Source organism: Citrus clementina, unplaced genomic scaffold, assembly GCF_000493195.1.
Source record: "Citrus clementina cultivar Clemenules unplaced genomic scaffold, Citrus_clementina_v1.0 scaffold_5, whole genome shotgun sequence".
NCBI classification, from domain to species: Eukaryota; Viridiplantae; Streptophyta; class Magnoliopsida; order Sapindales; family Rutaceae; genus Citrus; species Citrus x clementina.
In genome coordinates, this window is record NW_006262201.1 from 25,751,108 (window position 1) to 25,767,869 (window position 16,762).

Sequence of the window (16,762 nt, forward strand, 5' to 3'; positions counted from 1 at the left end):
TCCATCTTGAGTAATTTCTATAAAATTGTGATAAACTTGTCTTTGATTGGACGAAAATGAGATGAAATTAATTAAATCTTATTAAAACTCTGCCGCATGTGAATTGGAAAAGAATTGTGAGTTGGTAAACCGTTTGAACGAATTTGCTTCAAAGAAATGGGCTTGAGCAAGTTGGATCGTCATGGGCTGACTTCTGCTGATGTCATTGATGACATCATGCTGACGTGGTACCTTCTCGAAAAGTTAAACTGAAATACCCGCACCCGCACCCAAAGCTCTCTTTGATACAAATGGAATAACCTTGCAACTGCACTACCGCAAGAGTGTGCTAGGATTTAATGCACTAAGCCTAAGTCTTATTCAATTTATCCCATTTTATATCAAAATATCAACTACAGTTATTTCTTTCCTATTAAATAAAATACCTACTAACTATAAATATTTATTAAATAATATGAACTAACAAATATAGTTAAGAGTGATAAATATAATATAAGTTATTCTCATCACATCTTTAATTATATCTTAAATTTGGACAATAATCAAGAAGATCTAAAAAAGTTAAAAATAAATCCTAAAAAATGGGTCAAAAAGAAAAAAAAAAAAGTTATTGTTGATTATATGTCTAGGGATTTTTGAAATTATAAGGTTCTGAATAAAAATTAAAAGAAACTACTAATAGTCAGAGATTCTTACATCGAATAATTAAGTTTTTTTGTTAGCTAAAAAGGTAAAAAAATTACTTTTTATCTTTGAAAGACTAATACTAAATGGATCAATGGTTGAACAATGTTATAAATTATACCACTTTAATGTTAGGATTATTAAATATAGAATTTATATAAAGAATGCGCTTTTCCTACAGTGCATAACTCAAAAATTTCTTTATTAATTAGAGTATTATTAAGAAAATACATAAAAAAATAGGCTTTCCTAAAATATGAGACTTTAGGTACCTGTGTTCTTCACACATACTTAAAGTTGTCCCTACTTTTACCTAATCAGCACTTCATGTGCACATAAAAATTTGTGTCAATGATTTGTGACTTTAATAAAGTCAGGAATTCCCAATTGAAAAAATACTATATAAACACACACAAGCACTCTTAAGTGTGAATTTTTGTATGAAATTTCATGTGGATGCTTATTTTTATAGTTTAATAAAATGTTTTACAATTAGTAAAAGATTCATCATAAAATGGTTATCCACACTAAAGAATAACTATATATATATAAATATATAAACGGCCAAAGCGAAGCAAATATTTTATTACGTAAAGGAAAAAGAAAGAAAATACAAGCCGAAGATGAAATGAGCCTTATCCCTTAACAAGGACATAATTGAATCACTTATACAGAAAAGCAACGACGAAGAGAAATATGTAAGAACAGTCAAAGGAGGGCTTATGCAGCAGGCGAAAATATCACAATGTCAACGCTCTAGCCTTCAGGGCTTAATCAACAGGTGAAGGATGATAAAGAGTAGGAATGATGTACATATCATCTTTTGTTCTGATTCCCACACTGAAGGTTTCGGTCATGTCCAAGTCTTCATGCTTCATTTCATTAGGGAGTGTCCAGTCAAAATGGTACAATAACACTACCAGTGAGAGCTTCATAATGGCATCAGCGAATGATATTCCAGGGCAAATTCTGCGACCAGCACCAAATGGGATATATTCAAAATTATTCCCTTTATAATCTATTGAACATTCAAGGAATCTATCTGGAATAAACCTCTCAGGCTCCGTCCAATACTTTGAATCTCTTCCCAACGCCCATGCATTAACAATGACTGGCTTTCCTGGGTATGTTGAATCCATTAATTTTACATCTCTCTCCACATTCTCTTGGAAATAACAAAGGAGCAAGAGGATGTAATTTCAGGGTCTCTTTCAGTATCAGTTTCAAGTATTGCATTTCATCGACCTTCCCTTTACTATTAAAGACTTCCCTTCTCTCAGCTTCCGCATTTTTCAGCATTATCGGATTTTTCATTATTTCGGAAAATGCCCAATCAAAGGTTGTGCCAACTGACTTAATACAACCAATAAACATTTCCTGAAAGTGGAAATTATGCACAAAAGTTACATCATTTAGAAAAGATGAGAATTAATACGAGGTTAATATCCCTTTAGATCATATGGATTGAATCCATCACTTAATCTCTGCTTTATCCAAAACATTGTTTTCCTTTATTTGTCTTCATTAAAAATTTAAAATATAGGTAAGTCCATATGTGATCGTGTCTGGGGGCGTGTAAAAATAATTTTAAAAAATTAAAAATTAATTTTGATGTGACAAAAATATTAAATTGTTCTTAAAATTTGTATTCGATAGTCTTCTAATGACAAATAAATTTGGTAATGGACCCGAATGATACTAGAGGAGAATTTACAATTAATATGGGTTTTGACAAAAACATACATAGCAGAAGAAAAAGTACTTGACCTTAAAATCTGATTTTGCTTTAATACAGAGTAGCGATCAAAGGCCAACCCAACATTTAAATTTGTATTACTGGGGCAAATGATTTTCAACAGTAGCTTCCTTCTCGGGCAGACGCAAGAGACCACAAACACTTTTCTAGAAAATACCTACTTTTACAGAGAACAATTAGGGGGACGCCGAAGATTTTTTCGTTTTTAACCCTCCGATTCTTAAATCAGTTACTCAGGTTTACTACACTAAAAATAAGAACTGGGGTATTGAATTTCAATGAAGAGCAACCTTTATCTGAAAAAATCTAAAAAAATCAAAAGAACAAAGAATAGAGAGAAAAAGTATACTCCCAATGTTATTTTCACAGAGAGAGTTTTAAGGTAGAGAAAGAAGAAATTACTTGGTTCAAATTCTCGGAAGCTTTTATAAAGGTCAGAATCCCACGCCTCTTGGATTGTGGGATGATCGTTTAATGGATCAGTTTTATGCCCCAATTTTTTGAAAGAAATTTTTGGGTTGAATTCTGACCGAGTTTTCGGTTTGACTAGGCTTAAGCCTCCCCTCATGGGATCCTGTAATCCATGCTCTCCCTTTTTATCCACCAAACAAGTTACAAACAGTACCGATTTGATAGTTATAGGAGAGTGAGGATACCTTGATCTTGAACTTTCAATAAAACATCAACAAGATCTTCTTCTTCAGATTTAGCAGCTCTGCACTTCCTATGTTCGCCAATAATGTTTGACATTATTGTGTCAGCTTGTTGATGCATTTTCTGTACCCGAGACTTAAATCCACCTATCAATTGATGAAATTTGATTGAAGCAAACAGATCAGAAACATTAGCACCTTCAGCTATATTGCTATTTTCAGAAATCGCTGTATAATCGATATCAATACTTCTTGGTCCTTAACACATTTGGCCTACTGCTGATTTTGCAGTTATACCATATTGTAGTCTTTGAACGGTTCTATGAACTTAACAAAACCAAACACTGCCCAAGGTCTTTGACAAGATCAAATCAATTTGCATATATAAAACAATGATTCTAAATGAATCAATGTGTAATCAAGAACACAAATCAAGATCTTAGTAATAAGAAGTTAAATAAACAATCTAGGAACCAAAGTAATCACAATAAGAAAAGATATTTATTTACGTGGTTCAGCTGCACAAAATTGCACAACCTACATCCACGGAAGAAGCCATTAGAACAAGCTTTATTGATGAATCAAAGGAAATTTTGCAGAGCTTTACAGAGATGGTTACAGAGAACAAGATGAAAATTTTTCTTACTAGTATCCCTCTCTAGAACGCTCTCTGAATCGATACAAACTGACTTTTCCACCAGCTTTTATTACGGCTGTTCTTAACAAACATTGAACGCAGATTTCACCAGATTCCGGTATGTGTATAACGGCTTTTGAGAATATGGGCAGTTTCTGTATGAATGTGACAAATTGAGGGGCATTATTGAAACTCAAATTTAGTAGCTCGAGTTTACATGTGAAAAGTAGCATACTGTTACGAAAAAGAATAAAACGTCTTTCTTGGGGCTGGAATGAAGGAACTAATAGAGATTAAGAATTTCCTGAGCAGAGTGAAAAGGCAAGTACCCTTTAGCTACTCTTTATCGCTCCTTGAAAACTAGCAGAGGCAAGGAACGCGCTGAGGGTTTTCTTGCTCTCCAAACTTGCGAACGTCATTATTTTCAAAGGGACCGGGTAAAAGTACCAAAAAAAATCACCTGTGGGACAGTGGGAGGCTAATCAATGAATAACCTGTTAGATTTATTTCTCACATTATGTGGACTGACATAAATCATTCTAATTGTTTTTTATATTTCACCGAATTAATACGTGACTATTGTCAAATATTATGGAGCAATTTTGACATACCCTGTACAGTAGTATATTATGGACAAGTATATCCTTAATTGTGTTATTTTCGCCCATAATAGGATGGGCAATTTTGTACTAACACATGAGGGGTCCCTGCACTCAACCACTGTATTTAAGTAACTTCAGCCCATTGGAAGTTAACTGTTCAAGAAATCTGTGGCATGAGTGCAGTGCATCTCTCTCTCTCCCGTTTGTCTCCCGTGTGTGTGCACAGTAAGTTGCTGAGAGAGAAGCCGTGATCTTGAGCTAAAGAAACGAAAGCGGAATTCAGAAGCTAGACAAAAGTAGCAGCAACTCTGTTGAAGCTCCATAACAAGCTGCAAGCTCGGATTCATGGGAGATCGTGGTAAATTTCGAAATTTACTAAAATATGTGTTTAATTTGGAAATGCACGATTAAGGGCATAAAGTGTGTTTTTGTTTCATCATAACCGACTAGTATCTGAATTACAAAAATGACCCTCAACCATGCACGCTCCAATAAAACACTCAAAAGTTTTCCAAAAGGATAATCTCATCCTCATTCATAAAATGATGTCTTCTGTGGAAGAAAAGATTCTGGACTATGAAGTCTTTTGCAGCTGCTTCTGTTGCAATTATTGCAAGAATCCGCCACTGAACAGTTTAACTGATTTTTCAGTCGTCTAAATAATTGCGTTTTGTTCAAAGAATTAGAATAGCATAATCTTTCTGTTTCTAATTCTGCAAAAGTTTTATTTCTTTGTTGCTAATTTTACTGTATCAGAATTGTATCAACTATATGTTTCATTTAACTTATGTTGTGGCAAATACAAGGAAAGATTTTATTGCTGTCCCCTGTGTTTGATGGCTGTTGTGTATTTACTCCAATTTTGGAGAATGAAGTTTATTTATTTTGTGTTTGTGCATGGGATGGAAAACAAATTCACCGGGTAACCAAAACAAGTCAATTTTGCAGCTTATGACATTCCAAGCTCTGCATTACTCGCCCATTAACGGGCATTCAACAGACAGGATTTGACACAAAGCACATTTTGAAAAATATGATTAATTCGAACGAGTATTGATATTTAGACATAAAATTTAGAGATAGGCTTAAAAAAAAATATATAGACTATTTTGATTACTTAAATGCGAACAAGAGCCCATTTTAATGTTGATTTTGTCAGCCAGTTGTGTCTTAAGCAATCTTTTGTTCGACTACACAAATTTACTTAATCTTTTGTTCGACTACACAAATTTACTTTATCATCAAGAAATTAAGCAAATCAATACAGCCTGATGAAAACCAAATAAATCGAATCAATAATTTCAATTAACTAGATCACTTCTTCTCATAAACATCAATTTCCGCCCCTTCTCGTCAATTTCCTTAAGTAATCTCCACTGAAGGAGGGAATTTATTTATATATAGGAGAAAAATAATTACACTTAGGTGGCGTTTGTTTTTTTGTCTGAAATCTGAATAGACCTGAATTAGTCTGAATTCTGAATAGGTCTAAATGTCTGAATCTGAATAATATGTTTGTTTTTTCGTCTGAATCTCAGAAAATAAGTATTAAGTTGTTTGTTTTTTTCAACTTAAAAAGCTGAAAATATGTACTTTTACATTTGTATCCTTATTAAATTTGAATGTCAAATAAATAATATATTAAATACCACAATATTTAACATTTATAAGTAAAACTATATTCAAGTGAATACATAATTATTTTAGAATTTTAATATATAAAATACCATAAATTTCAAATTTTATCGTATATAACATAAGAAAGAAAAAACATGGATATTTTTATGTGGGGTAAATATCTATGGGTGAGTTTTGGGATAGACATGAAAAATAAATTATAAAATAGGGATATTTTTGACATTAGTAAGTAATTGACTTAATCCAGATTTCTCCATTAAGTAAAAAGCCAAAAAAATTAGCTTATTTTATTAAGTCAAAATTATCTAAAAAGTCTCATTAAGTTATAAAAACAAACACCTCTAATTAACTTAATTAATTAAGTTAAGTCACTTTAAGTCATTAAGTTAAAAAACAAACGCCACCAGTCAAAGGACGACATACAAATAAAGCACTGGAAAATCAAAGAAAACTCCATAAAAACTTGAAAGCAACATTCAATTATCGAAATGATTTTTTTTATTTATTTATACCATTTTCTTTATAAATGATATAAAGTAATTAATTTCTTTAACAGATAAAAATTACAAATAGCGTCGCAAATACTCTTCCACCGTAGTGTACTTAATTTCTGGATAAAGTTGAGAAGCTTCGACGCCTTCATTTCCGATTTCGAAATTTGTAAGACATCCCTCGTAGCACACATGATAGTAATGTGTTAATCCAACCTGCCCCGCATAATTTTGTTCTATTTTTAAAGGTTAACAAATAAACTTTATTAGGAATTTTTATATATCAGTTATTATAACATCATTAATTACCTAATGGTGACACAAAAATGCTAAATTAATTTAACAAGTACATGTTTAAACTGCAATTTGTTGGGTACACAATAGTCGATTGCTTTGAAAATTAGTAAGGGTCTCGCGTACCTTTCATTGAAGCTAGAAATTCTTCCTTAGAAATTGAAGATTTTTGCAACGTTTTGCCAATCAATTTCTCCCAAGTTTCAACAACCTCTCTTTGAGATAAGATATTTTTGGGAGGCCTAAGGTACATGGTCCTGTTGAGGGTCCGAGGGTCATTAATAGCTTTCATTGTGTACATAGCTATATCATCTTCATCCACATATATCGCTGTCAAATTAGAAATCGAGAGACAAGAGATGAGAGGTTCTCTAAACGTGAAGCAAAGCACATTGTATGTGATTTTTTTTCTTAATTTATAAATGATAGAGGTGGGCAAAATTTAAATTGATTTTTTAGCTCCAATCTCTTCTAGAATTCGTACCTAGGTGATTAACTAAAGAAAGCTAATAAAAGAATCACTCGATCAAGCCGCGAGTGTCAAAACGTGAAGTAATTCTATATTGGGTTTTTTGCTTGCATGTAGTTGCTAGCGGTTAATTAAGGAAAAAAGTAATTAATCATAAATTATCATTATCTTTTTAATTTGGATGAGAATGCTGATGCATTTTGAAACAAGAAAGGAAAATGATCTTTTATCGCATAACAGTACCTTTAGGATTGCCATCTCCCAACAAGACCACGGAATCCTTTGAAGGAAGAATGCTACCAGGTTGGCAGAGACCGCCAAGGAAATAACCGGCAAAGCAATTTGCAGAAACATATGTAAAAGGAATCCCTGCATCTTCAATTGCTTTCCTCACTACCATTTTATCATCAAACGTCACTCTCCCAGGTTCCATTGCATTCGCCATTTTTGCTGGGTCAGTCCCAAATTCTGACGGCAAGAATCTCTGTCTCAATTTTTACACAAATTAGATTCAAACTGAAAAGCTTAAGCTGATAGATAAGAGCTCGGTACAACAACAGTTAAAAATAAGTGAAGACTAAGACTTGAGATAAAAACACGTATCTGACATATCAGAGCCTGAAACTGAGTCAAGAAATTTAGAAAATATATAATCCAAACGGGGTTTGTACCTTAACATTTCCAGCTTCTTTGATTGCATCAACAAGCTTGAGTTGAAGGAGAATTTGATGGCTTCTGATGTGAACACCAGATATTGCACAAATGACAACATCAACTAACTTCACAGCATTGACAAGGCTCTGATAGTCATTGAAAGAGCCTGAGACGAGCTTAGCTCCTTGCTCTTTGAAGGACAAGAGCATCTGAACTTTCTCGATATCGACGCCAATCTCCGGCCGGTGGAGTACATAAGTTTCATGACCTAGGGCTAAGCTTGCCTTTACCAATCTCTTTCCCAAGTAACCTGTTCCTCCTATTATCAGCACTTTGCTTTTTTCCATTTCTCTCTCTTCTTTCTCCTTTTCTCTCTCAGAATGTAATACAGAGGTAAAGTGCAAGGATCTTTATACATATATAGCTTCTTTCAATATTGCTCCTGCTTCAATAAGTTTGTACGTAGTTTAGCTTTGCAGGTAACCTTGAAACAAATTTCTCAGACGCCTTGAGTTGCTTTTACTTTAAAATTAAGGTATTTTATTTATTTATTTTTTCCCTGCATCACAGGGGTACGAGAAAATTTTATTAATTAATAAAAACAATATGGTACTTAATCAGGAGGTGTAAAGAGTCTGACCCTCATAAAATTGTATAGTGCTGCAAAAGTTTAATTTTTGTTCGGGTTATTGCTTGATTTTATTAATAATATTAAGTACTGTTATGAGCTACACTTGGTGCATGCTTTAAAAAGATATAAGAAAAATTAAAAAGAAAGACAACAAGATTTAGGTCTTGTTTGAGATTGAAGTTACAGCTGCTATGAAAAAAAAAGTTGTAACTGTGAAAAAAAAAATTAATATTATGTAGTAAATAAAAATTTTAAATAATAATTTTGACAAAATTATTAAAAATATATAGATTTTTCATCATACAAGTGAAAAATTATATCAATATAGTTTTTAAAGTATAACGATTAGTGTTTATCAAATACTTTAGTATTATGATTTAAAAATACAGTTGTCCAAACTCAATTACAAACAAGACCTTACTACTTAGAATGAACAATTAAACTTTTTTCTTGAAAATATCTAGGGAAAGTATTTCCGTACACATTTTTTGGGGTGCGATAGACACCTCCTAACGATTAATTTTCTAAATATGCTAAAGTGTCACCTAGTGGGTTTTGTTAGAAGACTTATTAACTAATTTTAACTTTTTCTAAAGATAACAAAATTTGGATTCAGAACTTTTGCGTATGTTGTATGAAATTATTTGAAAAAAGCTAAATAAAATATCTTATGATTTTGATACGTAGTAGTGACCCTCTAATCCCGTCAATTTTGAAAGGTAATAAGACAGCTGCTGCCAAACTTTGTTTTTGAAAATATAAAAAATATAAAAAATACAAAAGAGCACAACAATGGACAGAGATATAACGCGTCGAGAGAAGGAGAGAGAGAAGTTGGAGCAAAGATTTCAGGAGTAAAATTGAAATCCAACCCAACTCTACCCACTGATGAATGGATTAAAATAAGATTAATTCAACCGAATTAAATAAATATATTTAATTTACTCTAACGCAATCTTTAAATTATTACGTTGGATTAGGTTGGGTTGATCGGATTGAAGGTAAATCAGAATTAAAATTAAATAAAAAAATTTATGAAATTTGGAATAAAAATTATTAAAATCAAATATAAATCTATAATAGTATGAAAATTTCATTCATATCTAGTGTCCAATTAAAAAATAGTTAAACCCCAACTCTCTTAAAATTAAGACAATTTCGACAATGTATTTTTATAATTTATTCGTGGCTCCCCACATATCCTTTTTTTATTTTCAAATTCAGATCTTTTAGATAACTAACTAGCATCATGTCTAGTAACAAAATAAAAGTGACACTGTTAAGTGTTTACTAAACAATAAAGAGAAATTGAAACCAATTTGCTTTTAAAATTAAACTTATAAGATAATAAATTTATTTATATAAGAGAGTGATTTTAGTTTTGAAATTTAGTCTTTAGGATTTTACAACTGAGGATAAACTTCTTTTTTTTTCTTCTTCTTATTATTATTATTTACATGGGTTAGGTTTGGGTTTAGACGGGTTCATCATAACTAACTCAACCTAAATCAATTATTAATTGGATCAAAAAAATTGACCCAATTGGGCCAATGTAATTCACTTAGCCCATCAAAATTAGACTGAGTTGGATTGGGTCAGATTAGATCTATTGGGTTGGATTGGGTTTGTCCATCCCTAAGTAAAACTAGTTAAAAAAAAAAACCAAAAGTTAATTAATAAAAAGCTTTTATTGCATTTTATAAAGAGAAAATGAATCATAACTGTTAGACATAATAAAGGCCAGGAGTCGCTAGATCATGATAACATTAGCAAAATTCAGCATATCATAGTATCCAAATCTTAACATTTAGAGAGTATTTCACAATAATTGTAATTTAACAGGGGAAAATGAATGGATCTAATTTGTTTGGTTAATAGTTATTATTATCAAAATAATAATATTAGAGATTCTAATATTTACGCCTCAGGTTATGTCACTCATCTATTAGATAATAAATTCTATAGTTTGTAAAATTATCTAACCATCATTCAATCGATAAATGCCACATTGGTTAGAACTCAATTTGGGACTTAGAAATTGGAATACCTAGCATTGCTCCTAACTTACAACTTCATTTTTTGTTGGTAAGCATGAAATAATTCATTTCACTATGATCTTGTATTTTTGTCCCAAAATTAGTATTGTTTATTCATAGTAAACACATTCTAAGCAGTATTTTTTTAATCTTTTTTTTTAAACCAAAGATGCGTTTGGCACACTATATGGCATTATTTGATACAGGGTGTATTGCTTGCGTTAGGCTGTATCATATAAACATTTTATCATATTAATGTTGCACAATGTTTGGTGTTTCATTGTACTATATGGCACACCCCAATCCTTTTGTCAAATTCAAGGTGAATCGTGCGATAACAATGCGACTCAACCCGACCTTTGTCTCAGATTCAAGGTGAATCATGAGATAGTCATTGTATTACTAGTTTCAATGCTTGTATACAAAGCTCATAACATTACTTAATCAATGAATATATATAAAACTAGTCTCAGGCCTCTATATAAACATCTAGAGAGCTCCATACATTGAAAAACATATTCAAAACGTGCATGTTTTACATATCACTATACATTCATACATCTCAAATACATACATATGAACATAAATGTGTCCAAAATAATCAACTAATCGAAAAACTAAGCTACACGAATCCTATTGAAACCTATAAGAAATAGGGTAAATCAGAAAATTATGAGCTTACAAATTAGTGAATGCATATAATTTACATATAAAAAAGAAGAAGCAATATTTATACATAATCACATTACATAACTCTGCACTAATCAAAATACATAAGCAAACATGAAATCATATAAAGCATACATGACAAACTGCACCAAATAGTATCTAAGGGAGATAACTTTCAAACTTACCAGAATCATTCTCAAGCAAGCAGAGTAGGAGAAAAAAACCTCTAGTGCCTAACAGAAATAAGGTCATTACATGGGCAAAACAATCTAATTCTTAATATACATGCATAGAGCACCTGAAGGGAAAGGTACAAATAAGGTACAAATATGGTGATTTGCGATCACATCTCATAACTCGATCAATCATATAATGTATATACATATAAACAAAATAGGTCATTAAACAATACTATTAAACATAAATGCTTCGTAGAATACATAATAGTAATAATAGTAAACTAATAACAAATCTTGGAGGACTCCTGTGAATTCCTAGGAATGTGGATTTCTCAAAAATATAGAGACTAAAAATTAACTGTTAGAACTAGTATAAAGACTTATACATATCATGAAAAATGAATTGTAACTGCTCAAACTTTATAAATTTATTATTAAGGAATATAATTCTAACTATCTAACTCCAGTTCTCATAACTTTCTTATTTCTTTTTCTTCTCCCTCGGCATCAGCATCGGCATCGGCTTCTCTTTTCTTTTCTCTTTCAATAGCTCTGTTTTGGTTTTATTAGAGAAAATAATGAGAGCTGCTTCAATTTTTCACTTTATATATGCCCAACGCCTGCAAATATGAATGATAAGCACACTAGTGAGGCATGCATGCGCTCTAAATAAAGCAAACAACTTGTCATGCATATTTGGAGGCAGTGGGCATATATAAAATGAAGATTGAAGCAACTCTCCATATTTTCTCTAATCAAACCGAAACAGAGCTATTGAAATATTGTAATATAGGCATTTAATTTTTCCCTTCATTGCAAAGGTCCTTACGAAATGCGATATCAGTAATAGTCTAAGGTAATATTAGTTGTAACCTGATTGTAATAGCAGTGTCGAAAAAAAATAAAAAAGAGTTAGCTGGTACTTTTGAAAATCAGCCACGTGTGGCCTTATAAGCATGCATGTGCATTACAACTTATTATATGTTTAGTGTTGCATTGTAATTCTCTTGGTGATTAATTTAAATTATAAGTTGGGGAAAATATTTATTAATATTTTAGAAAAAATAAATATATGTCTTAAATGTTTTAATATTTTTGTTAACAACCGATGCCATCACTTTCATTTTAGGTAGATGTATAAGCATGTTGCTTACAGGCTATCAATTAATCAAAGAAATCATGATAGCTAGTAATAACATTTAAGAACAACAACAATATTCGCTGCAAAACAATTAGCGAACCCTAAATCCATAATCACATCATAAAATATGACGTAAAATCCAATTCAATATAAAAGATTGTACAAATACAAAAGTTTAAGCATAAAAACGTTGATTGCTGTAAATAACGATAAATTCGGATACTCATAGATGTTGATTATAAAAATTATTCATTGAATTTTTTATATTGTATAATTTTATTTGAGTAAGTAGGCAGATATTTTATACATACACATATGTAACCATTCTTAGGTGCAGATACCTTTTTTTTTTTTTAATATGGGCATACAGTTAAGTCGTGCAATTTAATAGTTTCATAAAAAAAAAATTGATAGCGCCTGCGCTAGAGAAAAGACGATATATGTGTGTGTGTATAGTCCTTCTCTCTATATATATACCTTAAATGTGATAAAACCAAAAATTAACAGAATAAGGAATATATTTGGGTAATTAATTAAAAAAAATTATAAAATTAAGAAAAGGTTTTGAAATGATCTATAATAGATTAGATATAAGCTTCCATATGCAGGATGACATGAGGAAATACAAACATGAAGTTGTTAATTATAAAATGCAAATGTGAATCATGCATGTGACTAATAGTGTACTTATGTCGAAGAAAAATTCTCAAAAGATCCTGTGAGCAAGACCAAGCCTTTAATTCACATTTGCCGTAAGCCTCTTTTTTTTTTTTTTTAACTATTTGAATAACAGGGATCAATGAATAGGTATTAAAAATCTATCTGGGACAAAAGTGGCCGACCAAATTCTAAGAGTAGCGATAATTACACAAGAAGATTAGACAAAATCAGATGCCATATACGTCATTCTATATTTATAAATTTATAATTGTCTTTACAATTTTATGCAAAACCTTTTATTTTCTAAAAGAGCACAAAGGTATCTCCTTAAAAAATTATCATGGGCAGAAGGTGATAGCATAGTTAGGCCTACCAGTACAGGTAAATGTACTAGACTTATCATCATAAGCATAACTATAAGCCTGGGGGCACTGAGTCTTGAAAATCTTAGAGTAATCTGTTGGAGGGCATTTGTCTGGCGTACCAAAATCACCTGTACAGCAATACTGTGGCTGATTAAGTGCCAAGCATGCACTCTTGCATGCAATAACACTGCTACCATCAGACCCCTTCACGGCCAACTCTAGTGGGCACACGGCATTCACATTTTGAGGGCAGCTGGTGGATGAACAGTTTCCTGAGCCACCACCCTGCGGTGCAAGTGAAAGAGGCAAGTTAAAGCCATCAACAAGGCTCACATCATAAAAATCTTGTCCCGCATTCTCTGAAGCTAGGGTTAGTTCGATGAGGGAAGCAGGTGGAGCTGCGCCAGCTCCGTTGCATGGCACTTGACCTGAGCCACAATCTGCGGTACCGCAAGTAAACTTTCCGGTTGCATCGGAGGCACAGCCGGTTCGAGCCCATATCCGGCCTGACCACGCAGCCGGGACTTCGAGGGTTGATGAAGCTTTGGAAGCTAATTCGAAGCCGGTTGAAGAGAGTTGTGGCTTGCCTGAACCGGTTAGGGTTCCTGGCCAGACTGTGAATGGACAGTTGTTTGTGAATGTGAATGTAACTGATTCAGCTCCTGTGTTAAAAAGGTCTACATTAGCAAGCTTAACTTTATTTTTTTTTTTTTCGCCCCCATGAAACAATGCTTTTCCCAAATAAATCCCAGTAACCGAAACAAACAAATAATTGACATATATATATTAGCGGCTAGTACTTACCGCCCTACCGATTTTACAATACTTTGTTACCATGTAAAGATTTTCACCGAAAAGACTAAAGAGTATTATGAAAACCAGAGAACAAAATTTAGTAATAATAACGTTTTATTTTTATTTTTTTGGAGAGAAAATAAAAAGGCAAGATACTTGAATATAGATTGCAGTAACAATCTCGAGAATAAATCAAATTGGATAATTTTGTAACTAATTGAATAGCTTAAATCAATAACAAAGAGACTGAACGCAGGGTGCATGCTAATGGAAGCAATGTGGTAAATAAGATTGAATTTCATCAAATGAGGGCAAACTAGTAAATTTATCAAAGGTCGGTTTAGCCAGCACTATATTCATCCTTTCCTACGAGTGGTGGTGAAGTCAGGGTTTTGATTCGCAGGGATTAGAATGTATAAAGTATAAATTTTTAGTAGACTTTAAGATAGAATCAATAAAATTGAGAAGGCCAAGAAGGAGGACTATAACAGAGAAACTATATGAATACTAAATTAAAAAAGAGAGAGATATTTACCGGTGAATAAGAGAACAGATATAGTAAGGCAAAATACAGATTGAATCTCCATTGCCGAAAATCCTCCCTTGATTGTTAATATTGTGGCGATTTTGTGCTTTAGAATATTTGAAGGCTAAATTAAGTAGACGGGTATTTTATACGTGTATATATAGGCCTTAAAATTTATAAAACCAAAAGCTACCGAAATAAGTAAGGGAATATAATTGGTAATTAATGAAAAAAAAATTATAAAATTAAGAAAAGATCTTGAAACGATCTTTCAATAGATTAAATAAGATGGAGAGAGAAGATCTTCTTTTACCAATATAAACTTCCACGTGCGTGCATGATGGCATGAGTAAATACGAGCGTGCACTTGTTAATTAACAAAATAATAAATGTGGATTATACATGTGACTAATAATGTATTTATGTCAAAGAAAAATCCTTAAAAGATCCTGTAGCCGAGATCGAGCATGCAAATTTTAAAAAATAATGTTAATAGGGAATTAAAAGTTCCAAGTGTTAATTATAAATCTATTTTAGGATTTGAAATCTTAAATATTAATTTAAGATGTGAATATATGGTAATCGTTTTTAGAACTTAGAATTCTTTACAAATTAGTTTCTTTTTTCTACAATAACTTGGTCATAAAATCTTGATTAGATTTCAATGAATATTTTTTCAAATAAATGTTCTTTTCTTTTCGGGATAATATAGTTGTACTTTGGAATATCAATATAAGCCTTTGTTGTAATTACATAAAAGTAATAATTATTTATTGTTTCATTGTAAATAATTTCTTCAGTAAATTAATTTGATTTTGAATTGTTTGGATTTTCATCTATAATCCGTAATCAAAGATCTTAATACGCGTTTGGTACCCTTCTACAGTTAATATTTTTTTGTTTTCCATGTTTTTGTTACACACAATTTTTACAAAATTCTAAAATTAACTAAAAAGAAACTCACGCACTATGTAGGACATTTTTTAGAATTTTAATTGTTTTATATTTTATATTTTGATTTAATTAAAGTCAAATTAGATGCGTCATAGATTCTTTATTTCTATTTTAGTAGTGATTTACTTTTTCCTTCTTCTTGAGTTTATTAGGAAAGTAAATTAACCTCCCAGAGCGTTATTTAAAAGTTGACAATGGTATTAAATTTTTAAGTAAAAATTTTCCAAATTTTTTACTGTTACTTCACAAGTAATTTTTTCTTAAAAGAGATTATTCCAACTTAAATATATTAGTAATAACAAATTTTAAACATTATAACTGTATACATATAAAATCCACTAAAAGGGGCAAAAAGATAAGTCTTGGGAGTTGGTGCAATTTTTACTGTTACTTCACAGCTAATTATCTCTTGGGAGACGTTATCTTAATTTAAATTTTTTACTAATGACAAATTTCAAATAATTTAATTGAACATAAAACAACTAAAAGGGAGCAAAAAGTGAAGTGTTGGAGTTAGTGGAATTGCTGCTGCCCAATCCCTACAGTGTTTACCAACGTTAATTGATGAGATATGCTCTAAATTGTTCTGCTAACGTTATCATGATTTAGTTCAATTTGATTGCTTTTGGATTAGTTAAATAAATATTTTTTTCCATTAACCATATTATATATATATAAACCTTTTTTAACACAAAACCAAAACTTCATCAATGTGGCGGCTAATCAAACACATAGGTTTTAAGGACTGTCAAGTGTCAAAACCGCTAATGATTGTAGAAAATATTTAAAGAATAATATATGATATTTACTTTTCTACTCTTAACTCTTAATGTGGTCCAAAAGCCAAATTATTAAAAAAAGAGAATAACATAAAAGTAACATAATCAATCAACATAATTTGGGTACATTTACATTCCATACGGTCGTT

At 31.5% G+C, this 16,762-nt stretch overlaps 3 protein-coding genes across 3 annotated transcripts; all 3 read right to left on the minus strand.

Annotated features, from left to right (window-relative positions):
- Nucleotides 1-1,454: 1,454 nt before the first annotated feature.
- On the minus strand, nt 1,455-4,149 carry LOC18042443 (cytochrome P450 71D9). Its single transcript, XM_024183690.1, has 3 exons — nt 4,071-4,149; nt 3,097-3,321; nt 1,455-1,849 (listed from the first exon to the last, which is right to left on the minus strand). Exons 1-3 carry the CDS (start codon nt 4,147-4,149, stop codon nt 1,455-1,457), a joined length of 699 nt encoding a protein of 232 aa, XP_024039458.1.
- A 2,384-nt stretch (nt 4,150-6,533) lies between these two features.
- Nucleotides 6,534-8,241, minus strand: LOC18043021 (bifunctional pinoresinol-lariciresinol reductase 2). Its single transcript, XM_006432563.2, has 4 exons — nt 7,896-8,241; nt 7,468-7,708; nt 6,882-7,085; nt 6,534-6,697 (listed from the first exon to the last, which is right to left on the minus strand). Exons 1-4 carry the CDS (start codon nt 8,223-8,225, stop codon nt 6,534-6,536), a joined length of 939 nt encoding a protein of 312 aa, XP_006432626.1. The 5' UTR covers nt 8,226-8,241.
- A 5,291-nt stretch (nt 8,242-13,532) lies between these two features.
- On the minus strand, nt 13,533-14,986 carry LOC18043022 (thaumatin-like protein 1). Its single transcript, XM_006432564.2, has 2 exons — nt 14,890-14,986; nt 13,533-14,221 (listed from the first exon to the last, which is right to left on the minus strand). Exons 1-2 carry the CDS (start codon nt 14,939-14,941, stop codon nt 13,533-13,535), a joined length of 741 nt encoding a protein of 246 aa, XP_006432627.2. The 5' UTR covers nt 14,942-14,986.
- Nucleotides 14,987-16,762: the final 1,776 nt, after the last annotated feature.

Bases quoted from the DNA above. Each gene is read 5' to 3' on its own strand.
- LOC18043021 (XM_006432563.2), bottom strand. From the start codon at position 8,225: ATGGAAAAAAGCAAAGTGCTGATAATAGGAGGAACAGGTTACTTGGGA. The intron at 7,709-7,895 runs GTACAAACCCCG...AAATTGAGACAG, and splicing joins AAGAAGCTGGAAATGTTAAG to AGATTCTTGCCGTCAGAATT. The intron at 7,086-7,467 runs GTACTGTTATGC...CTAATTTGACAG, and splicing joins GGGAGATGGCAATCCTAAAG to CGATATATGTGGATGAAGAT.
- LOC18042443 (XM_024183690.1), bottom strand. From the start codon at position 4,149: ATGACGTTCGCAAGTTTGGAGAGCAAGAAAACCCTCAGCGCGTTCCTT. The intron at 3,322-4,070 runs GTAGCTAAAGGG...TCGATTATACAG, and splicing joins TTTTCAAGGAGCGATAAAGA to CGATTTCTGAAAATAGCAAT. The intron at 1,850-3,096 runs GTATCCTCACTC...GTTATTTCCAAG, and splicing joins ATTGAAAGTTCAAGATCAAG to AGAATGTGGAGAGAGATGTA.
- LOC18043022 (XM_006432564.2), bottom strand. From the start codon at position 14,941: ATGGAGATTCAATCTGTATTTTGCCTTACTATATCTGTTCTCTTATTC. The intron at 14,222-14,889 runs GTAAATATCTCT...TTTTTAACACAG, and splicing joins ATCTGTTCTCTTATTCACCG to GAGCTGAATCAGTTACATTC.